The following is a 27,397-nucleotide window of genomic DNA, read 5'->3' as shown; positions in this document are numbered from 1 at the left end:
CTTAGCATGTTATAATACAAGAACAAATTAATCCATTACCAGAGATTAGCTTAGCACGTTATAATACAAGAGCAAAGTGATCCATTACCACAGATTAGCTTAGCACGTTATAATACAAGAGCAAAGTGATCGATTACCAGAGATTAGCTTAGCAAGTTATAATACAAGAGCAAAGTGATCGATTACCAGAGATTAGCTTAGCATGTTATAATACAAGAGCAAAGTGATCGATTACCAGAGATTAGCTTAGCATGTTATAATACAAGAGCAAAGTGGTCCATTACCACAGATTAGCTTAGCACATTATAATACAAGAGCAAAGTGATCCATTACCAGAGATTAGCTTAGCATGTTATAATACAAGAGCAAAGTGGTCCATTACCACAGATTAGCTTAGCACATTATAATACAAGAGTATTTTATGTTGACACATATAGAATGTAAATTAATATTAAAGTTTTAGTGTATCTTGAAAATTTCATGAAAGATGGTTGAATAATGTTGAAGTCATAATTTGAATTTATATATGATATCCCATTGGATAGCTGACAGGAATAAGGCCTTATTGATGTGTTTCCATTGAAAAGTGCATGAGGAAGCTAAGTGATACAGTAGAACCTGTCTTGAAAGACCACCCCTTTTGCCAAAAAATAATGGTCTCTCAAGACAGGTGGTCTCATAACAGGTTGTAGCACTATATAATCAATAAATCTGTACATGGAGATTCTGGTCTCTCAAAACAGGTGGTCTCTCATAGCAGTGGTCTCTCAAGATAGGTTTTACTGTAGTATTAGTTTCAATCAACCATTATTCTCCAATTAACTGCCATGTTTCACCTGTACATAAAATGACAGCATGATCAATCAGATTTTCAATTAGCTGTAATATTTCACATTACATTAAGGACAATATAACCAATCAATTGCTGTTCTTCAGTCGACTGAGTTAGTTTATAATTAGTGACAACTACCTTTTATTTCTGAACACACACCTGTCAAAGAAATCTCACTTGTACTTTTTAGCAGTTAATATAGAGACATCATGAAAATGGTGACATGGATCAAAACTACCTTTGAAAATCTCAGACAAACTGCCTGAGGATAATTTAGAATCTGAAAGTCAGCAAATCCCTGATACATATAAAATACATAATGATGTGACTGATAAGTTAGAATATAAATATTTATCCCTTATTTGTCAAAACTTGATTTAAATAGTTTATATTCTTATTAACAAGTCTTCTGTTTGAGAAAATGCAAGATGGAAATGACGCAGTAGATGAAAGAAACTAGTCAGTTATGCAGAAAAAGAATGCACTGAATATATGTATTGTGGCTGGATTGCAGTGTTAAAAACTTTCAAAACATAAAAATTTGAAACTGAGCATGACCCCTTGTTGATAAATTAGCTCACACAGAGCAACTCCTTCTGACATACACCGACATTCAGTAAAATTTCTTGTGTCTAGTATCCCTCTCTCGATTTTATGGACTTTCCTACAGGCTAGTGCCTTGCAAATCTGAGCTTGCCCAAACCAGATTTGAGCTTGTCCCGGGAGTCAGGCAAGTTGATTTTCAAATCCCTGCTCTTGACTTTGTGCATTTGACAAGTTTTCAATTAGCTGAAAAGGCCACAAATGACCATTGCTGTCTTTCTATGTGCTCCCTCCATCTCAGATCTCCACGTCAGTTAAGGTGTCAAGCTGAGGACATGAGAAAGAAAGAGACACACAAGTTGCCCTTTCATTGCAATCATCTATCTCAGCACACACATGAAAAAGGACACTTGTCACTAGAGAATTCTCAACAAAGACAGGTTTTACTTTTATATCTCCTGGCCATGTGAATTTTAGGTGTTCATATTCCCCTATTTTGGCAGACAGGCATGGAGGTGAGAGAAATTAAAGTGGTTTCTCCCTCCAATACCCTTCTGTCAATCATCAGTGATACACCATCGCCCATGCCTTCTAGCATCCCACCTGAGTTGCCACACTACTCATTTTTGATCAAATCAGGACATTTTTTCTTGGAATACAATGGGTGATCCAAAATCTTGCCAGAGGATCTCCAGATTTTGTAATCCAAATTCCCCCATTTTTGTCAAACTACCATCATGAAGAAACTCCCAAGCAAACCCACGAAGGGGGAATGTTTTATACAAGAAAATCTGGGGGTTTTCTGCTTGTAAAGGGCATTATATATAGATGATAAAATGGACACACAGAGCTTCAACTATGGAACATTTATGGTTACAAAGTCCATCGGCAAGTAAGACCCACAACAGAGATGTGATTTAGCACACATGGTCAGTCTCAACAAGTCTGACACATACTTAATTAACCAGTTCATATCGCCCCATTCTCAGCCCTCTGACCTTCACTAAGAGTTAAAGGCATCCATCACAGAGATGGCGATATTCATGCATGACTTACCACAAAAACATTTGGTAAATTTGATTTTTGGTTCACAGCATGAGCATTCTTACATTCCTCATTATGTGGTGGAAGAAGTCAGACTATGTTCCTTCTCAATATTTTTGTCCATCTAGGTTTGGAACCATTAAGACATATCAGCTTGATGTCATTCTCCCAAATGTGTTAAAGAATTGTTCATACATTTGAGGAGGCATCAGCCAAGATTTAGAAGTTGGTCCTTCAGTAAGATGTAAGACCATATCATATCCCAGTTCAGGACATCCTCCATTGAAAAGGTTGTGTTCCTGAATGACATACTGCAATGCATAGACAATATTGTAGAAGAATATTCCTACAACGGAGGGCAGGAACGTAAAATCATAACCCTATAAGTACTGGTTGCTTGGTTAATGGAAGGTATTAAATCAGTGTACTAATGAAATATGATCTACTCACATGAGCCTGACCTTGAATGTATTGTTTTAATTTGGGACATGTTGGAGTCAGATGACTTCTCTAAATTTCATTTGCATGAAATGGCCTTACTAAGGAGAGAACTGAATCTCATTGTGTTAGTGGTACAGACATTGACCACTGCCCATTCAAGAAATCTCATCCTCAGACCCAGACATGAATTTGCCATTTCTTTTGACTTTGCCTGTGAAACTTGTGAGGTAAGACAACAGGGATCTCATCTGCATGTGTGTAAACGAATTGCCTCACATTGTGCTAAACTAACTTTAGGAAAACATTTTCCTTTTTAGTATAACAATCATGCTGGGTGACATAGATACAGGTAATACACTATTTCCTCCTTTTCTTACCTATTCTCCTAATGTAGTGTGCACAGATAATATTTTTGATGGAGAAAGCCTTTTTTAGTAAATTATGTTTCTCCATTAATATTACCTGATCACATTACAAATAATCCCTCCCATCCCTCTCTGCAATGTGAGCATCCTTTAAGATTTCACTCAGATAAATACTTGTTACATCTGGGTATAATGGTAGCCATGTAGCACTTAGAAGGGGAGTTGTCCTTTTGCTTCCCTTTGTCTGTAAATGTTGACACGAATGACACTTTTTCTGTCTTTCCTGGAGGACTGGATTTGAAATTTATAGAAAAAGTTATCCAGCTGAATTTGGAATTTGTAGAAAAAGTTATCCAGCTGGATTTGGAATTGGTAGAAAAAGTTATCCAGCTGGATTTGGAATTGGTAGAAAAAGTTATCCAGCTGGATTTGGAATTTGTAGAAAAAGTTATCCAGCTGGATTTGGAATTGGTAGAAAAAGTTATCCAGCTGGATTTGGAATTGGTAGAAAAAGTTATCCAGCTGGATTTGGAATTTGTAGAAAAAGTTATCCAGCTGAATTTGGAATTTGTAGAAAAAGTTATCCAGCTGAATTTGGAATTGGTAGAAAAAGTTATCCAGCTGAATTTGGAATTTGTAGAAAAAGTTGTCCAGCTGAATTTGGAATTTGTAGAAAACATTATCCAGCTGTAATGTCATCAGCTATGTATTGTTGGAGAATTTACTAAAATATTTGCTATTACCTGTACATAAAGGGCAGTGTGATCATTCAGCTGCTGTTCTTCATTTTCTTGACATATTTCACCTGTACATAAAGGGCAGTGTGATAAATGTCAAGCTATTGTTCTTCAGTCAACTGACATGTTTGACCTGTACATAAAGGACACCAATCCACAAAGGACAACATTTTGCAGTTCCTTGAGTAGTCTTTATAGTCCATTTCCTAGTTTTTTCATTATATCTGCACTAAAATCCTTCTAATTGACCTTGGTTTATCCAGGTATTGCTTAAGCTGCCAAAACATAATTGTAAAATAATTCAAATTGAAATTTGTTAATTTAGATATATGTTTAATCTGGCCTGGTTTAATTTAGGCTAGCTGGACACAGAATACTAGCTAATCCTCAAGATTGACATTTTGTACATTCTGTAACTTTAATTAGAATAAAATTTGAATCCTAAATCTTGGGATTATCTCATGTTCAGTTCCCTTGCTATTAAGCTAAACTTTAATGATGTGGAAGAACATTATGTATCAATTCTGGGTTGGATTTCACCAACATTAATCTGTATTTAAGTCATTTAATTGGTCAGGTTTGTATGTTTCAGCCAATCAGATCATTGCAGTCTGTATTTAAGTCATTTGATTGGTCAAGTTTGTATGTTTCAGCCAGACAGATCATTGCAATTAAGACTTAAGTTTAAGTCCAACCTTAAGATTTGTTGGTGAAATCTGAGCCTAATTTGAGAGTCTTGCACTTGAGTTTTGTTCTAAAAACATTTAGGATATGTAGCCTGATATATTTCATCGATACTTTTGGATAAACCTTTAAACTTTACTAATAAATTCTTCAAGGAAAACGTGGATACATATATGATTCTAAAGTTTTGATGTCGTGATGAAATTATGGTTCAGATAAATCAGAGTATGTTGCTATACTTAACTCTGATTGTCTTATTGATCATGCAGATGATTTTTCATGTTGTCTTATTGATCATGCACATGATTTTTCATGTTTTATTGATCATGCAGATGATTTTTCATGTTGTCTTATTGATCATGCACATGATTTTTCATGTTGTCTTATTGATCATGCAGATGATTTTTCATGTTGTCTTATTGATCACGCAGATTTTTCATGTAGATTAATTAAGGTAGAGTGACTTTGAGTAATTAATCTAAATTTCTAATGCTATACTAAAAGTCTTATATTGAGCTGAATCTACAACATTTTTAATGATGTCCAATTTATAAAATCCTACAACTTACATATAAAACAAATGAAGTGAAGTCATTCTTGTAAGTGAATTTTCAAGGAATAAAACTTAATTTTATGTTTAATATATGGAGCTAAAGGAAATCTTGAAGGAAATATTGTTTCATTTTAGATTTAGTTCTATGTTGAAAGATTAATCTCTATGAAAAGTAACACCCATAAAAAGGAAAAAGACATTTGGTGATATTTACTTTCCATAGTAAAATGAATTTTGAAAACTACTGTTCTGGGAGACCATGTGTCATGTAGATAAGGTATAGGTCAGTTTTTTTGAAAAACCACTGTTCTGGGAGACCATGTGTCATGTAGATGAGGTATAGGTCAGTTTTTTTGAAAAACCACTGTTCTGGGAGACCATGTCTCATGTAGATAAGGTATAGGTCAGTTTTTTTAAGATAGTGGTTCTCCCCAAGAAAGGCACCTCTCAATATAAATCATTGGCTACCTTGCTTGACAACAAATTGTATATTTTTACCATATTGTCCATCGCAAGAGTGACCACCCCTTTTAAAAAGCCAGCTTTTCAGTGCAGAAAAAGTGGCCTTATAAGAAGGGGTCTGCTGTATAATGTGAAGGAACAAATAAAGTAAGATTTTTTTGTTGCAGAATGGGTGGTCAGTCAGGAGAGGTTGTACTGTGGTAAACACTGATTTCTTCTTTTGTCAGGATGGCTATGACAAGGTGGTATTGAAAGTGAAGTCCCTCAGAGTGTCTGGAACTGCCAATTATGCAGATGCTGAAAATGAGGATAGCAGTCCTGAGGGTAGGATTTACTTCATTTTGTACCTAGTGTCTTTCAGATTATGTAATACACTTTACAGTTGACTCCACTTAACTGCACATCGGTTAACTGCACACTCCGGATAACTGCACGTAGTCACGCCGGTCCCGTTTTTTTCCCCAATGCTTTTCAATGGGAACAAACTTCGGATAACTGCACTTCGCTTAAATGCACACTCCAGATAATAGCACAATAAATGTTCTTCCCTTGGCACATTATTCATTAGAATTTTACTCTGGTTAATTGCACAATGTATAATCGGGATCAGTTATTGCCAGTCCACTGCTGTAGCACTTCAAATAAGCCGACAATTAAGCCGGTAAATGCGACTTTGTAAATAATTGACATGTAAAGGATGCCATAGGTGGTAGATACATGTATATTCCCGCCCACCAGGGAGCAATAGCATGGGAACAATCATATTACAGGATGGGAAACCTTACTCTAAACCGTGATTTGAACCAGGGGGTAATCATCGGAAGTTCAACCTTGAATTTATGAGCGTTTATTTTACAGTCTAAAATGACTAGTCGCAAGTGTAAATCCCTGACGTTAGCTCAGAGGTTTGAGGTCATAAAATGCGTTGAGAACAACAGAAGTCAGGCCTCTGTTGCACTTGAGTTCGGTATTAGTCAGTGTGATTTTGCGAATCCTCAGGAACAAGGAGAAGATCATTGAAGACTGGCAAAATAACAGCAATCCTTCTCAGAAGCGCAAACGAGGTGGCAAGTCCAAAGAAGTTGAAGAAGCACTGTTACAATGGTTTGCTCAAGCTCGCAGTCGACAGATTCCGATAAGTGGACCACTGTTGCTTGCAAAAGCTAATCAATTGGCAAATGGCTTGGGTTTGCATGATTTCAAACCAACAAATGGATGGCTGGAAAGATGGAAAATGAGCAACGGAATTCAATTTAAACGACAACACGGCGAAAAACAGGATGCAGACGACTTTGGAGCTGAACGATGGGTAATTGATGTTCTACCCGAAATCCTTAAAGACTACCAACCAAAAGACATCTTCAATGCCGATGAAACTGGGTTGTACTGGCGGGCGTTACCTGATGGGACTTTGTCTTTCAAAGGAGCAGAAGCACCGGGATGTAAGATTGCCAAAGATCGTTTGACAATTTTGCTTGCATGCAATATGGATGGTAGCGAAAAACTGGATGCCTTGGTGATTGGCAAAAGCAAATCCCCTCGATGTTTTAAGAATTTGAAAAAGCTGCCAGTACAGTACGAGGCAAACAAAAACGCCTGGATGACGACAGAAATTTGGAAGAGATGGTTGAAGCGCGTTGACAATCAAATGCATTTGTAAAAGAGAAGCATCATTATGCTGTGCGACAATTGTGCGGCTCACAGTGATGGCATCAAACTGTCAAATGTTAAGATTGTTTTCCTTCCTCTGAACACAACTTCTCTGATTCAACCAATGGATCAAGGAATTATAGCGAATTTCAAGAAGTTCTATAGATCGCTTGTTGTTCGAAAACTGCTGTCAGACATTGATGGATCATCTCATGAAGAAAAAGCATCCAACCAGACAAGGAAGCTGACAGTTTTAGATGCACTTCATATGATTAGAAATGCCTGGAGCAATGTAACACAGTCAACCGTAGCAAACTGCTATAGGCAGGCCAGTTTTTCGGTGCCTTCTGATGACGAGTCACTTGATGACCCCACCTATATTGGCGAAACCCCATTTGAAACGCCACATGGCATGAATGTAGAAGAATTTCAACAATATGTTACAATAGATGACGGTCTTCAGACAGAAGGTGAAATCGACGACTCAACCATCGTTGCAGCTCTTACAGAGACAAAACAAGAAGAAAACGACGACGCAGTAGATGACCAGGTTTCATCTAAAGTCACTATTCAGTCACTCCAGAATTTACGCAGATTCATGGAACAGAGAGAATGTGAGCTGTTTGAACCGTTTTACAAATAGAGTTGGCAATTCACCAACTTATTAGTAAAACTTGTGTGCAGACATCAATTGCCGATTTCTTTCGGAAATCGTAAATTTCGTTGTGTTTGATTTAACAATATGACGTTAGTGCTGTTCATTGTAGACTCTTGTTTCATTTAAGTAAACGTTGAAAGAGTGGATTCTAATCATCTTTATACGTTATTCTTCACCTATATTTGTGCCGTGCTGATTTAAAGTTTTACTGTACCGTACTTCGGTTAACTGCACACTCCGTTTAACTGCACAGTCTCATGACAGGCCCGAGGCTGTGCAGTTAACTGGAGTCGACTGTATTTCTATGCTTATAATAGACAGCTTTGAAATTTGTTTCATATCATAGTGAACAGTGCTGGTATTCAAGACTTTTTTAGTATTCTGTCACTACCACTGGTCAACACAAATGGCCAGAATCATTTTCATTTCTAATTTTGAAGATAAAAGAGCAACAAAATCCTCAATAACAACAGATTAAAAAATCCGCTGTTTAAAAGAGACAAAGTATTTAGTTTTAAATTGGTATCTGTGAGAAACATTAGGCAATGCAAAAATATAGAGTGTAGTTATATAGCATATTTTTGTCTCACTTGTAATGATTCTTATTCAAAACTGCTCCAGTTTTTATCATGAGACTATTTCTGTACATATTGCAACACTCCCTCATTTTAAGGCCCTTGATTATAACACAGTTCCCATTATATGGCAAGTGTTGTCATTGTTCCCATTTCATTACTAAAAGGTAGTGAAATTGTATGTACACCATTCCCTCGATAACTCGCGCCCTGATAACTCACGAACCCACTTATAACATGGGGTCAGACATGGATCCCATTTTTTAAACCTGAAAATACCCCGAAAATTGATCACTATTTGTTGAACTTCATGATCACAATTGGTAACAGAAACTTTGATTTATCGCTCATTTTATTGTCGAAAACGATATATAGGACTTGGAAATTTTAATCAAAGTCACTATGAAATATCAAATTTAAAAATAGGTCATACAATTTTTTACATTTTCTTTCCAAACTACATTCCTAGTACACTGCACCTAACGATATGTAAAGAAATTTTGATCAATGAAAATGTCACTTACTCTGAGTGGAGGCAGTACTTTAATAAATAAATACAAATTAAAGATATATTTTTTCTATTGAAAGTTGTGTTCTAGTTCTATCTTTTAGTTCCTTTTAAGTGTAATCATCATAAATGCAATGTGTCCTCTTGTAATTAAATGTAAAATGCGTCAATCTACCATGACAGCTATGTCCATGAGCGATTCTCTGAGAACCTAATTAAGTGCCGACTGTGTTTTGATAATTGACATCTGGAAGTATTTGTTGTATTGTTGCACTGAATTTAAATCTGGCCTCCATTGTATTATCACATTAATTGTGTCTTTTGAATCAAATAAAGGAGATGGAATAAAATAAAAGTCAAAAGGCACGAAAATCCTACAAACTTAAAATCTAGAGACCCCAGTCATATGTCGGGTGAACTCACCTCATTTGATCAATTGAACACTTATAAATGTTATTGTGTATGTAACATAAATTACCTTAAATTAACCAACTCTTTCATAACAGTGATCAAAGATAACAAGGCAGCCAAGCGAAATGAATACTTCGTAAAATAAAGAGCTTGATTTCACAGATACGGACCATTGTAGGCAAGTGGGTTTCAGAGAATTTTTACACTGGCACTTAGAGATATCCTCAAAGATAATAAGAAATTTCATTATTACTTCCAATGAAATCACAACATCAATATTGTACTAATAGAAAAATGCAGAAATTGAGTTTTGATGTAGACGATTGTCTCATGAAATAAATGTCACATGTTTTTGAAAAAAAGAATCTTGTTTGGTGGTGTATCAACAGTTAGTCTAGTTCCTTGCTCTGTGGACTCTTGATTTGGCAGGATAATAATTAAACACCACTACAGGAACCAGACTCATCAAGAAAACAAAAAGCAGTGACATAATAAACAGATTTTTTTGCATACACATGATGGTTGTTGAAACCAGTTGGAACAATCTTTCACATGTTGGACATTTTGAAAATAATGTTATTTAAACAGAATAACAACCAACTTCATTAGAAAAAGCGTGGTATTAAAATTATTATCGACGTGATTGTAAAATGAGGATTCATTTAATAAACAGCCCAATTCCTAACTCTGCTCCCCCCACCCCCCCCCAGTTTTGTAGATGTCAAAGCGTATTTTTTTCAATTTTTGGAGGTCTCTCAGTGACCCGTGCCTCTCTTATAGTGTGGTCTATGTTTGTGGACCCCGTTGTGCACAAGTTATCGAGGGAGAGGTGTATCATGTACTTCACTGTAAGGTGGTACACTGTATGCCTGCCATGGGAATATGGTATCATGAATTTAATTGGTGGTCTTGCCACAAGTGGGTATAAACTATGGAGACTTGTAATGAGGGAACAATTATGTACTTCACTATAAGGTAATATATTCTATGCCTTGCATGGACAGTGTTATAATGAGAGAATACTGTATCATGTACTTCACTGAAGGAATGTGGTATCATGTACTTCACTATAAGGTGGTGTACTCAATGACTCGAGTGGACAGTGTTATATGACGGACTACTGTATCATGAACTTCACTATAAGCTGGTATACTCTATGACTGGCATGGACAGTGTTATATGAGGGAGTTCTGTATCATGAACTTCACTATAAGCTGGTACACTGTATGATTGGCATGGACAGTGTTATATGAGGGAGTTCTGTATCATGAACTTCACTATAAGCTGGTATACTCTATGATTGTCATGGACAGTGTTATATGAGGGAGTTCTTTATCATGAACTTCACTGTAAGCTGGTATACTCTATCACTAGCATGGACAGTGTTATATGAGGGAGTTCTGTATCATGAACTTCACTATAAGCTGGTACACTCTATGATTGGCATGGACAGTGTTATATGAGGGAGTTCTGTATCATGAACTTCACTATAAGCTGGTATACTCTATGATTGTCATGGACAGTGTTATATGAGGGAGTTCTGTATCATGAACTTCACTATAAGCTGGTATACTCTGTGATTGTCATGGACAGTGTTATATGAGGGAGTTCTGTATCATGAACTTCACTATAAGCTGGTATACTCTATGATTGTCATGGACAGTGTTATATGAGGGAGTTCTTTATCATGAACTTCACTGTAAGCTGGTATACTCTATCACTAGCATGGACAGTGTTATATGAGGGAGTTCTGTATCATGTACTTTACTGTAAGCTGGTATACTCTATGATTGTCATGGACAGTGTTATATGAGGGAGTTCTGTATCATGAACTTCACTATAAGCTGGTACACTCTATGATTGGCATGGACAGTATTATATGAGGGAGTTCTGTATCATGAACTTCACTGTAAGCTGGTATACTCTATGATTGTCATGGACAGTGTTATATGACAGACTACTGTATCATGAACTTCACTATAAGCTGGTATACTCTATGATTGTCATGGACAGTGTTATATGAGGGAGTTCTGTATCATGAACTTCACTGTAAGCTGGTATACTCTATGATTGTCATGGACAGTGTTATATGAGGGAGTTCTGTATCATGAACTTCACTATAAGCTGGTACACTCTATGATTGGCATGGACAGTATTATATGAGGGAGTTCTGTATCATGAACTTCACTATAAGCTGGTATACTCTATGATTGTCATGGACAGTGTTATATGAGGGAGTTCTGTATCATGAACTTCACTATAAGCTGGTATACTCTATGATTGGCATGGACAGTGTTATATGAGGGAGTTCTGTATCATGAACTTCACTATAAGCTGGTATACTCTATGATTGTCATGGACAGTGTTATATGAGGGAGTTCTTTATCATGAATTTCACTATAAGCTGGTGTACTCAGTGACTGGCATGGGCAGTGTTATATGAGGGAGTTATGTATCATGAACTTCACTATAAACTGGTATACTCTATCACTGGCATAGACAGTGTTATATGAGGGAGTTCTGTATCATGAACTTCACTATAAGCTGGTACACTCTATCACTGACATGGACAGTGTTATATGAGGGAGTTCTTTATCATGTACTTTACTGTAAGCTGGTATACTCTATCACTAGCATGGACAGTGTTATATGAGGGAGTTCTGTATCATGTACTTTACTGTAAGCTGGTACACTCTATCACTAGCATGGGCAGTGTTATATGAGGGAGTTCTGTATCATGAACTTCACTGTAAGCTGGTACACTCTATCACTAGCATGGACAGTGTTATATGAGGGAGTTCTTTATCATGTACTTTACTGTAAGCTGGTACACTCTATGATTCGCATGGACAGTGTTATATGAGGGAGTTCTTTATCATGTACTTTACTGTAAGCTGGTATACTCTATGATTGGCATGGACAATGTTATATGAGGGAGTTCTGTATCATGTACTTTACTGTAAGCTGGTACACTCTATCACTAGCATGGACAGTGTTATATGAGGGAGTTCTTTATCATGTACTTTACTGTAAGCTGGTATACTCTATGATTGGCATGGACAGTGTTATATGAGGGAGTTCTTTATCATGTACTTTACTGTAAGCTGATATACTCTATCACTGGCATGGACAGTGTTATATGAGGGAGTTCTGTATCATGAACTTCACTATAAGCTGGTATACTCTATGATTGGCATGGACCGTGTTATATGAGGGAGTTCTTTATCATGTACTTTACTGTAAGCTGGTATACTCTATCACTGGCATGGACAGTGTTATATGAGGAAGTCCTGTATCATGTACTTCAATATAGGGTAGTCTTTCTGTAAGGTGTTATACTTTTGCTCAAATAAAGTGTTATAATGAGAGAGTCCTGTATCGTGTACTTCCATATAGTGTGGTCTCACTGGAAGGCGGTATACTCAGTGGCCCCCATGGACAGTTATATGAGGGAGTACTTTATCAGAAAACATTTCAGATTCTGAGTGATCCTAAAGTAAAAGTTCAGTAATCAAAGTTTCAGAGCTGTGGGGGTTGGGGTAATTTGTTGCAGGTAAATCCATCTTAAATTTACTTTTTATAGTTGATGCACATCACTCCTGTGTCCACTCTGATCTATTTTACAGATGAGACCGATGAGACAGATGGTATTGTTGACGCAATGAGCAGATCACTCCTTGGCAAGACACGGAGTGACAAGGTTGTCATCTACTGGGTGTCATACTTGGACCACCAACAGAGGGTGATGCTCTTCACGCAGGATGAGAGGATTGCTAAGGTTGCTAGAAAGGTATGGCTTATTGTAGGAGGGTCTTCATTTTGTAGCTTATTGAAACACATTTGTGGTGGATAAACTTACAAAAGTGAAACGTTAAATATATTTTACTTGGATGGTAATAAGATTATGCCTTGCTTTATGTAGACCATACAGCCTGCATGTTGTTTTTGTAATAACATGTTTAACCTTCTTCTTTTCCATTGATACTCCTCATTAGCTTAGAACTTAATCCAGAAAAATTAATTTTGCATCACATGCTGTAGGATCTATTCACCAAACTAATCACAATGGTTTCCCGTGCACCTATGTCTTGGCATGCCGCTGTCATAAATACTAGCTTATAAGTCGAGTCAAACTGCAAAGAACAGAGTATCTGATCTGCCATGGCATAATGTGCTTGCAGATCAGGATCTATGCTGTTTATTCTATGGATTACTCCCAAGAAACTGCACAGACCCAGATCTGCTGGCGCATTGTGCAGTGGCTGAACTGGGCTTATGCAGTTTGCAGTTGGACTCATAAGCAAGTTCAGACAGTATACACTGAGCTATGAAGTTATTAGAAGCCTTTGCAAAATTAAGCTATACAGTTCTAAAACAGAATTTGGTGAAAGTTTTATTAAATATTAGCAACTATGTCTTCAAAGAGCTTAAAGTTTTAAAAACGAGCAAAGAATGAAATTTTAATTTCCATATAAAATGTAGCACAATTTGTTCTGCATGTGTAGATTTCTTTAAAAATCCAACGACTCACTATATCTTTTTTTTTAATTTCTAAGATAAGGGTCAATCAAGCAAAGTTTCATAAATCATAGATATTTAATAACTCAAATTCCATATCATAAGTATGATTGGATTAACTCTTGTTTTCTTGGCAGCTGTTTCTTATTGTGTGGTGGAGATCACTTTATGTGAAAAACCTGCATGAAAATTGAAAAATAGTGTCTGTAAACTTCCTTATCTCCTTGTATGTTTCTTTTGAGGGACAAATCCATTTGCCTTTTTCTGATAGGACTTACCTATTGCCCTTGTTCAGTTTTTCATTGAAACATCAGTGATCGCTTGTAGCTGGCATAGCTATGGAATGCTATCTAGCATGCCAACTCTATAATATTAGCACCAATTCCATGCCTATTTTTTTGGCCCCAGTGTTCATGCACCTGGAGCACCTTGATTGCTTCTGCCCATCTTTAAGTCCGTCCTTTTTGTCTTGAGCTAGTTCATAATTACTGTTATCCCAATAAATACTTGACCTAGAAAAATTAAATTATCTGAGCATGTTCCTATATACATGTTTGTTTAGATTATATGGTCATAGCTGCACACCAATGAAACAATTTTATTAATAGGTCTTTTTGGACAATGATTTGTTTTACATAAAAGCTGCTGAGCATATAAAAATTAAATTTGGTATGCATGTTTATGTGCATATACTTTTGGCCCAATTAAATTTGTGTGCCCATTAAATAATGATCATTTATTCATCTTTTACCAGCTTGGATATTGCGTGTCTAAAACTAAGTGGATATGGTATGGGCAGACATGTTGTCATTTTGAGGTAGCCATTTTATTATGGTATGGGCAGACATGTTGTCATTTTGAGGTAGCCATTTTATTATGGTATGGGCAGACATGTTGTCATTTTGAGGTAGCCATTTTATTATGGTATGGGCAGACATGTTGTCATTTTGAGGTAGCCATTTTATTATGGTATGGGCAGACATGTTGTCATTTTGAGGTAGCCATTTTATTATGGTATGGGCAGACATGTTGTCATTTTGAGGTGCCATTTTATTATGGTATGGGCAGACATGTTGTCATTTTGAGGTAGCCATTTTATTATGGTATGGGCAGACATGGTGGCGCTATACAGTTTCGCATTTTGCATAGGGTTAGGAATTTAAAGAAAAAGAATGTCCCCGGCTTTCCTCACTGGTTATACTGGCTATTTAAAAAAGACCTTGTATATCTTAGGTATAATGCAAAGAACCTTTAATTCCCTTTATTTTGGTGTATGATTGATGGGTGTACTATGGGTTATAGAGTATACAGCTTGGCCTTACTTCAAATGTGCACCTTTCAAAAAAGTGCTAGCTCTACTTGGTCATTTTCACTTCCTGAACTTCAGAGGTAAATTGTATAAAAAAGAGCCGATAACTTTTTTTACATTTTATATATTTGGTAATTCATTCATTGCACTTTCAGAAGCTGGTATTGTCTAGTCTGGCAAAATTCATTTTCCCTATTTTAATAGCTGCTATGTATAGTGTACTTTAGACTAATTCAGACTGATTTTTTAACACAAGGGAGCAGTCATTTTAGTTAGCAGTGTGCTTAAATCATGTAAAATTTCCAAAAGTACAATATCTAAAAGAAATATCATCCACATTACATTAATGTAGCATAGAGGTATGCAAACATTCTCTCCACTGTGCATGTTTTAAATGCGAACTACTTCACCTTACATACGTCACTCTCTCAAAAGTACATATTATCTGGTGAGCGCCACCCATGTTGTCATTTTGAGGTAGCCATTTTATTATGGTATGGGCAGACATGTTGTCATTTTGAGGTAGCCATTTTATTATGGTATGGGCAGACATGTTGTCATTTTGAGGTGCCATTTTATTATGGTATGGGCAGACATGTTGTCATTTTGAGGTAGCCATTTTATTATGGTATGGGCAGACATGTTGTCATTTTGAGGTAGCCATTTTATTATGGTATGGGCAGACATGTTGTCATTTTGAGGTGCCATTTTATTATGGTATGGGCAGACGTTGTCATTTTGAGGTAGCCATTTTATTATGGTATGGGCAGACATGTTGTCATTTTGAGGTAGCCATTTTATTATGGTATGGGCAGACATGTTGTCATTTTGAGGTAGCCATTTTATTATGGTATGGGCAGACATGTTGTCATTTTGAGGTAGCCATTTTATTATGGTATGGGCAGACATGTTGTCATTTTGAGGTAGCCATTTTATTATGGTATGGGCAGACATGTTGTCATTTTGAGGTAGCCATTTTATTATGGTATGGGCAGACATGTTGTCATTTTGAGGTAGCCATTTTATTATGGTATGGGCAGACATATTGTCATTTTGAGGTAGCCATTTTATTATGGTATGGGCAGACATGTTGTCATTTTGAGGTGCCATTTTATTGCATTTACAAGTTTATACAGTATGTGAAACTTAGTACACTAGTGCTGAAAAGTGTTATATTGATGGAATGTTAATTGTTTTTTTAAGTTTTCTTTTCAAAAGGTATCTGATATCTAACCTGTGTACATGAACATGTCTACCAACAATAATCTAAGGTTTGATGAATAATACTAATTAGGATGGATGCAGTTTTTTTTCTCTGTGAAAGTATAGAATTTCTGCTATGATATGATGGGAAATAAAATACTATAAAAAGTGGATAAACACATGAAAATCAACATGTTTTGAAAAATAACTGCATATGGGCCTTTTGTTTTTTTTAAAAACATTAAGTGCATTTAGATGCGTGAGAAGAAAAAAAGTGTCATATGTACAATACAGTCTTCTGATGATTAGTTTGTTTTTAAATTTGATTAAGTGTGACCATTTTTAAATTTGATTAAGTGTGACCATTTTTAAATTTGATTAAGTGTGACCATTTTTAAATTTGGTTAAGTGTTACCATTTTTAAATTTGATTAAGTGTGACCATTTTTAAATTTGATTAAGTGTGACCATTTTTAAATTTGATTAAGTGTGACCATTTATCAATGTACAGTATCTCATTCTGTTACTGTCTTTCCCATCTACATATTTTACATTTTTTGTTTATCTTTAGATAAGCCTGCACTAAAATCTGAAGCTTTAAAAGTACAGTCAGTCCTGTCTACAGCCGCAGGACAGGTTTGATTGTAGTTGTTTTGCGATGCGTTTTACTTTGTCTGTGCATATAACTATCACTAATTGAAAACAAAGATACAGGGTTATTATTTAGATTTTACATAGTTATACATAGGACTACTGTATATACTCATACTGATCCACCTGCAAACTCCACAGACTCAGATCTGCTGTTACATAACATGCTGGCAGATTTGGGTCTATGCAGTTTGCTTGGACTATTCAGTAGAACAAATAAATATAGCCCTGATCTACCAGCATAATATACAATGGTTGATCAGGATTGATGTTGTTTTTAGTTGGACCCAACTTATGTGCGCGCATGTATGGAAATTGAAATGCACAGAAAGTTTGAAAATTTTAATCTTGAGGTTTGTAAAATATCATGTGGTTCTTTTCATTATCCATTTTATGTCACCTTTGGACCACTCTTAAATGGTTAGTGGCAGGAGGGAATTTAACAATCCAAAACAATTTTGTGTAATTCTTTAAGAACTCAAATCAGGACAGTAAATATAAGTTACCTGTAATAATGGTAAAAACTTTTCATAAAATTTATAAAATTTTAATTTTTATGACATTTTGTAGAATTCTGTTGATCAGTTACCACTTTTGTGCAGAATTGCACGCAATAAAGCATACGTCATCTCCCTCATTCTCCTGTTTTGTGATATAATCTTTCTGAACTGTATTTTTGCATCAGGCACATGCTCAAGGCATTGATATACCACATGAGCGAGGGCTGATGAAGGTAATAGTGCAAACTCTCTACTATCATAACTGCCATGCTAATTTACCTGTACATCTAAAGGATCCTCCAAAATTAGGTCAATTCAGAAAATTTTGGGATATGTCTTGCTGAAATATTTTCTATTAGAGGTCAAGTGACCAATCTTAATTTGAATATTTATATTGTATTTACTCACTTATAAAACAATTGAAACAGGAAACTGCAGTGACTCAGATCTGCCATTGCATGATGTGCTGGTAGATCTGGGTATGTGCAGTTTGTTAGGAATCATCAGTAGAACAAACAGCATAGACCCAGATATGCAGGCATGTCATGCTGTGGCAGATCAGGGTTTTTCTTGCTTGCAGTTTGACTTATCAACAAATATATACCATATGTATTTATTGTCTTATCAAATGCAAACTTTACCTATGAAAGGTTACATACAGGTAAGCTTTGGAATACTAAAAGACCTCTCCCTCATTAACTTGCACTCAATTAGGTCCAAATACAGACTGCAGTATAAGTGAGCGTGCAAGTTACGTAGGGACCTCTGAAACGTTAAGCTGGTGATGCCATCTCAGCTGGACATTAACAATGTCAAAACGTTGGAATAATTGTCAGCAAAATGCTTTTCTAATGAAGTTGTTCACATTTTATTTTCAACATAACCAACCTTTGAAATATCATTAAAAACCCAAGAGATATCATCACACTTTCATGTACATGTTCAAAAACCTTGTGTTACATAACTACTTTTGCATGTTAACATTGATATATTTGTGTTATTGCTGATTCATAACAAAACATTTAATTCGTGAAACGAAAGCCATCAGTGTTGAAATTAAATTAAGTGTTGTATTGTTCAGTTAGTAAAATACTGATGCAGTGATTTCATTGCAAGTAATAGTGAAATTTCTGCTCATCCTTAAACAAACCTCAAAGTGTCAATTCAGGAATTTTAAGTTCATTTCAAACTTTGGAATTTGCATGCTTTTAAACTTGTCTTTATATTCCACCCCCTCATTTTGATTTGATACAAAAGACGTACTTAATGTCATAATAAAAAGTATATCAACTTTTAAGTGTTTGTTATACAAGAGACACTTCCACAAATAGGAGATCAAAACACGATTGGTACTTAGGTTCTCACAAATACTGGCAGTCCGCACTTTTCACATTTTGAATACAAGGGTGCATATCACATTTGTGATAATTACAATGAAACTGAATTAGAGGATAGAATTAAAGCACAATTTTCACTTCACAAAACTTACTTAATTGGCATTTATTTTTTAAAGTGCTGCCACCTGTAGGCATTACTGGTATCTTTATGGATCGAAATATAATTTAATATTGTTATTTACAATGTACTGAGATGGGGGGGGGAATTTAGCAAAATATATGACTTATTGATAAAGTGAATTTTGTGATGCTGATTCAAATGTCTGGGCACAAATTGCTGTTTTTGATGATAAAACAAGCAATATATCAAAGTTTCATGTAAGGTGCTGGTGTCAGGCTTAATTTGGTTTTTGTTATCTAGAGGTTGACCGTCCTTGATATTATTGCCCGGTTCGAGTAAATATCAATATAAGTGGTGAAACTTACAAGTGGAATAGATAGAGATCTGAGCAGATATATATAGAAAAAACAAACACGAGCCCCCGTACATGTAAATAAACAATTTAATCAATTACATAAAACAACTGTGAGAATTCAGTACATCAGGAATATACTCTGATTTTAGATATAAAATTTTCACCGAATTACAGAAAGAAAAAAAACACAAGTATATTTAAATAAAGTAGCCGATCTGTTTACTGATAGATTTAGTTCATCATATAATCAAGTGAACAATCAAAGTCAGTGCCTTATACAATTGCATAACCTGTTTCTTCGTTCACTCCACTTCCACTGTAGCTGTTCCTTTGATTCTGTCAGTCTTGTCTCTTTCGGTCCTCACTCTGTGCATAGCACGTAGATTCACAGATACATCACAGGATACGTCTCAGAATTAACACGTCGTACCATACGTCGCAGAATTAATATGTTGCACCATGCGTCGTAGGAGCTATTTTCTCCCTTTTTAGCTTTCAGCATTCCTTGCTTCTACCGCCAACTTTGTTCGTCGGTTTTTCTCAACAACAGTTTTATGAGAGAATTTCTTCCAGATTCTCTCGTAGTCCTCTTGTTTTCTCATGCAGAAAAGCTTAGACTGATTAAAATTTTTGATGTGGCAATATTAAAACTAGGAAATTTAGTGTGGGAAACACACCCCTTATTTGGCCTAACCAATCAGAATCAAATATATTTGCCGCCTTTTTCCAGAGGTGCCAAAGTCAGGGTCGACTTGACCTTCTACATTGTGACTATGGGTTACTGGAAATTCTCAATTTGTGACAGTTTTACCATGAAATCAAAGTTTACCATGTCCCTAATAGTCTGTCCGGCTGCTGTACAAACAAATGCTTAATTAAGAATGAAATTCTCCCCTCAAAAAGACATGATCGATCATGGCAGTATGGCGATTTGATATGCACCTGTCCCCATAAATCTAATTAATTGTTCTCTGGTCTCACTAATGTGTTCTTCATAGATCACCAGAAATTTGCCCTTCACATTTCACTTACCAGATTTGATCATAATTTTCTTCACAATCTTCTTCAAATAGGGGCCAGTTCTTTTTGGTATTTTCTGGGTAAACAAATAATATCCACACCTGAGTCCACATTGTATCCACACCTGAGTCCACATTGTGAGTGGGTTTGTGAGTTATCTGGGTGTAAGTTGTTGAGGAAGAGGTACAGATGGTTTCCATAATAGAATCCTATAAATAAAACAGTCATGAAAATTATGCACCTAACTGTATACACCATAGACCTAGATCTGCGGTTGGATAATACAGGGCCAGTTGAGGGTCAGCACTCTTAGTTCTGCTTATGGCTTCAGATAGACAGTGTAAACCTTGCTGGCACATGATGATTTGATGGTAGATCTGGTTTGATGCTGGTCCCAGTTTGATGCACACTACTGACAGGCGAGATTGGTAGTTTATACTTTGTATCACCTGTCCATATCATTGATTGATATTGCCCTCACATTTTTATAGAAGATGGTTAAAATATGTACTTACATGTCATGTGAAACATAGGCCCTGATCTGCCATCATGTATGTACCACTAGATCAGGGTCTGTGTCCTACTGATTACTTCTGACAAAGTACATAGACCCAGATCTGCCATTACATAATGTACCACTAGATCAGGGTCTGTGTTCTACTGATTACTTCTGACAAAGTACATAGACCCAGATCTGCCATTACATAATGTACAACAGGATCAGGGTCTGTGTTCTACTGATTACTTCTGACAAAGTGCATAGACCCAGATCTGCCATTACATAATGTACCATTAGATCAGGGTCTGTGTTCCACTTATTAGTTCTAACAAACTACATAGACTCAGATCTGCCAGGCTTCACATTCAGCAGATTTGGGTCTATGCATTTTAAGTTGGCTCAGACTTATACATGAGTGTATACATTTATGTACATGTAATTATAGTTTTGGTGGTTTCTCTTTCAGGAGTTTTGTTCCCATTGTAATAACTAGTATGTTTAAACATTTTTTCTGCAGTCAGTTGACCTTTTGGTGGTCAGAAGTAATCCACTTTTTGTTGACCTGTCCTGCATTTACAGAAATTCTGTTATCACTGGTGCTTCTCATCCAGGCAAAGTCTAAGTGAAAACTTTGTTTAGTATCGAAGCAAATACAATTAACCATGAAAACTAAATTATTTATGATGGCAGAAAGAATAAAAGACATAAAGAGTTAGCATTTAGTTAGGTTTTTAAACTTGTTTGGGAGAATGCTTGTATTTCATACAGACATTTTGGTTGTATCATTTTTGACTTGAATTTTGGAGAATCCTCAATAAATGTGAATGCTTGGTTGAATATGTTTACCCATGCTTTTCCTCCTGCTGTATGATTGTGCAAGTTATTGCACCCACATCCTACATACATTTATTTTACTATTTAAGTCAACTGTTTTAGTGTATGTTTACTTTATAATTGTTTTCTTTGATCAAGCTTTCTCATGTACCTTTGCACAATTCCTATAAATACATGTAAATCTAATTTGAGTTTCAAATTTTTGGAGATTGTGCTTACAAATATTTTCAGCAAGTGTTAGCAGTCTCTATGGAATCATGTAACCATAATGAAGGCTATGGTGTGTGTATTTGTGTAAGATTTTATTTCATCTGTTCCAATGTTAGCTCTATGACATGTATGGAAAATATACAATAAAAGTCCCAAGTTTCATTGCTTTGTTTTATTCCAATTTATCAGATGCCACAAATTTTGGGACACAATTAGGCACAATGACATCAGGTGTCTAGTTATTGTCTGTTATAAATTGAAAATTCTGAAAAGTTTGTAATTTTCTTTGATTCAACAGTAATCTCTCTTGTTTACAGTAATGGGGGGGTCATCAAATCTATTATGTAATTTATTCATTGCTATGGTTTTCAAGGATTAGAGGAAGATTGGCATGCAAGTGAATGTAAGTGTTTCATCCAACCACAGGCCTTTTAAAATGTATCACTGTAGTAAGGAATGTCAGAATATTTGAGGGAACAAATTCACACACACACACACACACACACACATATATATAAGGCAATGTTGGCAATGGAGTTTCTAGGTGGGTGGGGTGCATTATAAATATCCATCAACTTTTCAGTGCCTTTTAAAATATTTTTACAAATACCTGGCCTTAGAGAATGAACACTGATCATCTATACACCATGGCAGCACAACCGTAAAGAAAGTAGTTCCAAAGTTATCTGTATATGAATCACAGTTGAGAAATATCAATGTGACACCATTTCCGAAGTCAAGGTCATGTGTCATGTCATATGCTGCAGTATAGTCCATTAGTATTTAAGTTCTAAATGTTTTATAAAAGTTATAAACAATGGTGTCTCTTTATTCACAGATCTGTAAATTTAATACTGAAAATTAAAAGAAACCTTGTTAATTTGTTTTGATGTATTATTGTGAAATTGGTCATATGTAAATAAGAAAGGGAGACTATTCTCAACACCTAAAAACTATGTTGCCAACCTTGCCTATGATATATATCAGCAAAGGATTTTTTTCTTCATTTTCTTCAATATCTGTCATTTCTTACTGTGATAGAATTTCAAAGGCTTAAATAAAGGTCAGTTTACTCAAAGCAATATGGATAGACTGAAATAAATATCAGTGGACACAAAGCGATGGATGGACTATGAATGTCTGAGCTATATTTTCATGCCTTTTCTGCCCAGTACCAAACAATTGATAGCTTGGATCTTACTGTTTAGTTGCATGCTTTGAAAAATCGTAAAATTTCTAAGACCAGCCACCTGTACGTGGCTGTGAGGTTATGACAAGAAGTCTACATGCTTTTACTCTAGAATGCACACTCCTTAATTTCACTGCACGCGTTTTTGATGATAAGAATTCATGGCACGTTTATCTTTTTATTACATCATTACATATTTAACTGTACATCCAACCAAACATTTTCTAAATGCAGATTATTATAGCAATCTTCATGGCACTACTTGTACTTGCTTATACATCAAGTCCAACTGCACAGACCCAGATGATCCATCACAAAATACACTGGATGATCTGGGTCTGTGCAGTTTGCTAGGAGTATTCAATAGAAAAAGCAATATAGACCATGATATCCCAATGCATTCTGCAATGACAGATCAGGGACAATATTGTTTGCAGTTGGACTCAGCTTATAAGCAAGTTTGTAGCAAAAGTAGATCTATTTAAGTTATTAATACTTTTGTCAACTTCCAGTTTTATGACAGGAATGCTGCATGAAACTAATGAAACATGTCAATTGTTTTGCCATCAGCACTAGGTTACCCATTGTATCTTCTTCCTTGTCCGAGTTTCCTGAAACATTACAATCCTGTTTATATTGGTATAATTATTCTGTAACTGCAGATCTATCTACAAGGGAGTGAGAAGGTCTCAAAAAATTGGACTTGCTTGCTCCCAGATATAAAATGTTAATATTTGATAGTGCTGGGAAACATTTGTATAATGTGTAAAGAAATTTCACAAATTTTAAATTAAGAAGAAGCTTAAAAATTGCCAGTTCTACCACAAATTCTTAAACTTGGTAAATAAATTTGGAGTTTTGCAAAAACCCTAAGGCAATTTAAACAAAATGTGTTTATATTGGAACTGAAAGAAAGGAAATTGCAAACTTTTGTGCAGTATTTTGTTTCTTTATCACTGTCACTTTATTGTTGGCAAACGAATAAAGACCATAAAAGCTAAGTTACATTGGTGCAACACAAAGGTATTGTGGGCCCCAAATGGCTGAGTGATCTAAAGCACCATTTCAGATCATTGCCATATCACCTCTGTCTGCATGGGTTCGAGTCTCATGTTCAGCCAATGTGGGTATGTGAGAAAGCTTCCTCCATCATTTGTACTGGCTGCCATGTATAGCCTTTATATTGTACTGAAAAATGGCGTTAAACCCTACAACAACAACTACAACACCAACAAAGGTATTGATCAACTGAATAGGTTGATAGTTCTGCCTATCTTATTTGCATATGCATTTTTGTATTTTAAGGCTTTCAAAATAAAATTGAGCATACTGTTTTAGCTTGCATCTTTTTAAATCAAATCCTAAAATTTTATTTCATTTGGACCAATGACGATATTGGAATGTAGATTTACAAGTGCTATATATTTGAACTAAAAGTCATTGAAAAGGTTCAAACTGTTTTATCTACATCAGAGTAATTAGCATTAGTGTATACATTTGTCATGCAGATTATGTGCTCAGTATTCATTGTTTTTAAACAACAGAACTTAAAATTAGAAAAGTTTTTCTGTTTCATTTGTACAAAATACAGGAATTATGACAGGTAATTTCACATTTGAGTGTACACTCAAGTTAAAAAGCTTTGCGAATACTGACCCCATTTTCCACACAGTGTGTCTTCAATAGTATTTTGGAATACTTTTCTAATGTCCATGTATCCTCATCTTTCTGACTTACACTGCTTTGCTTATATTTTGGTATACATTTTTGTCCAATTACACTGAACATATCTAATTGATGTTTATTTATGATGAATTACTGACAGTGGCTCCTATTTTAGTGATCAGAGCAGTCTTCTAGATGGGGAGCACAGTCTAAGTGGAGATAATTAGGAGGGGCAAATACTGTAACTGTTGCACATATCAGAACCAGAGATCAAACTTCAAGACTGCACTATCACCAAAAATAAGTCATTTAAAGAGTACTCTGAATTGTTGAATATAACTCCTTTTACATAATACCAGCTAATTTGGACAGATATAATGTTCTATCTTCCTTATCGCTATTTTCTTGCTAACAATGCGACTATACACAAGTTATATCGGGGATAAAATGTTATAGTTTCTGATTTTTTATATAGAAATGTTGTGAATACAGAAAGACATTTATTTTTTAGATGAATGAGGCAGAGCAGGCAACATTAGTATTATTTGTCTCCCTTGATGGGTTGACTGTGTCTGTGATAAATGGGGCATATGAAGAAGTGGCATTGCTGAGCATGACAAGTATGCCGGCAGCATGGGAGGTAGAGGTGAATAATCGCTGGAAGTTGTTGAATATTGAGCTACAGACATGGCTGGAGGACCAGTGGAGGAACTTACAGACTAAGACCAGTCTGCAGGAACAGGTGGAGGTTAGTCTAATAACCAGACTATATGGTTTGAATTTTTAAAGAGATTTTAGTTTTGCTGATAGTTTATTAAGACAGAAGGTATAAAGCAGGAATGTGTTTTTCTTTTAGTACCACATTATTTATTGTTAAATTTCTTGCATTTGGTGTCTAGTCTAATTTCATTATTATTATTATTATTATGTAAAAAAAGAGCAGTATTGAAAATAGGTGGTTATTTAGTGAAATAGTTCATTTATGCTGATTGTGCCATGTTGACTCATTATGATAGCACTTGATTCCTGATTGTTAATATTACATAAAAAAAATTGCTGTTGGTGACGTGAACTTAAAAGAGACATTTTTTTTGTTGACAAATACATGGTTCTTTCTATGCATTGTTCACAGAGACGAAAAATAGTTTCCTGTTAGAAAAATAATAAGCTGTTGTTCTACCTATTCTAAGCCAATGTTGTACCTGTTCTAAGCCATTGTTCTACCTTAAGCTATTGTTCTACCTGTTCTAAGGCATTGCTCTATCTGTTCTAAGGAATTGTTCTACCTATTCTAAGCCATTGTTCTACCTATTCTAATCCATTTTTCTACCTGTTGTAAGGCAATGTTCTACCTGTTCTGAGCCATTGTTCTACCTGTTCTAAGCCCTTGTTCTACCCATTCTTAGCCATTGTTCTACCTGTTCTTAGCCATTTTTCTAGCTATTCTAATCCATTGTTCCACCTGTTCTAAGCCATTGTTCTACCTGTTCTAAGCCATTGTTCTACCTATTCTAAGCCATTGTTCTACCTGTTCTAAGCAATTGTTCTACCTCTTATAAACCATTGTTCTACCTGTTCTAAGGCAATGTTCTACCTGTTCTAATCCATTGTTTTACCTGTTCTAAGCCATTGTTCTACCTGTTCAAAGCCATTGTTCTATCTATTCTGAGCCATTGTTCTACCTATTCTAATCCGTTGTTCTACCTGTTCTAAGCCATTGTTCTACCTATTCTAAGCCATTGTTCTACCTGTTCTGAGCCATTGTTCTACCTGTTCTAAGCCATTAATCTACCTGTTCTAAACCATTGTTCTATCTATTCTAAACCATTGTTCTACCTGTTCTAAGCCATTGTTCTGCTTGTTCTAAGCCATTGTTCTACCTGTTCTAAGCCATTGTTCTATCTAGTCTAAGCCATTGTTCTACCTGTTCTAAGCCATTGTTCTACCTATTCTAAGCCATTGTTCTACCTGTTCTAAGGCATTGTTCTACCTGTTCTTAGCCATTGTTCTATCTAGTCTAAGCCATTGTTCTATATATTCTAAGCCATTGTTCTACATATTCTAAGCCATTGTTCTATATATTCTAAGCAGTTGTTCTATCTATTCTAAGCCATTGTTCTACATGTTCTAAGACATAGTTCTTCCTATTCTAAGGCATTGTTCTACCTTTTCTAAGCAATTGTTCTACCTGTTCTAAGGCATTGTTCTACCTATTCTGTGCCATTGTTTTACCTGTTCTAAGCCATTGTTCTACCTATTCTAAGCCATTGTTCTATCTATTCTAAGCCCTTGTTCTACCTGTTATGCACCATTGTTTTACCTGTTCTGTGCCAGACCAATTTGTAATTAATAGTAGTCACAGTGTTAGAAGAATTATAATGAAAATGTTCGTTACAATATTGTGGCTCCTGATTACATTGTGGAAATCTGAAAACTATTTACCACAGTAGAAAAACTTAAATGATTGGAATGACCTATCTTTGCGAACAAATTGGTTTGAAAAGGCTTCAAAAATAGTGTCTCA

At 35.6% G+C, this 27,397-nt stretch overlaps 1 protein-coding gene across 1 annotated transcript in view; it reads left to right on the top strand.

Annotated features, from left to right (window-relative positions):
- The window catches only part of LOC149801160 (intermembrane lipid transfer protein VPS13A-like), a 354,720-nt gene that overhangs the window by 257,254 nt on the left and 70,069 nt on the right, over window positions 1-27,397 (top strand). Inside the window, exons 66-69 of the mRNA XM_089956772.1 lie at window positions 5,889-5,985; window positions 13,090-13,253; window positions 17,829-17,876; window positions 25,385-25,621. Of these exons, the coding sequence (XP_089812898.1) occupies window positions 5,889-5,985; window positions 13,090-13,253; window positions 17,829-17,876; window positions 25,385-25,621 (546 nt within the window). The remainder of the gene's footprint in view (window positions 1-5,888; window positions 5,986-13,089; window positions 13,254-17,828; window positions 17,877-25,384; window positions 25,622-27,397) is intronic.

The sequence above is a fragment of the Sinohyriopsis cumingii genome, chromosome 4, assembly GCF_028554795.1.
Source record: "Sinohyriopsis cumingii isolate HCF-2022 chromosome 4, ASM2855479v2, whole genome shotgun sequence".
NCBI classification, from domain to species: Eukaryota; Metazoa; Mollusca; class Bivalvia; order Unionida; family Unionidae; genus Sinohyriopsis; species Sinohyriopsis cumingii.
This window is presented reverse-complemented; position numbering and strand designations above follow the sequence as displayed.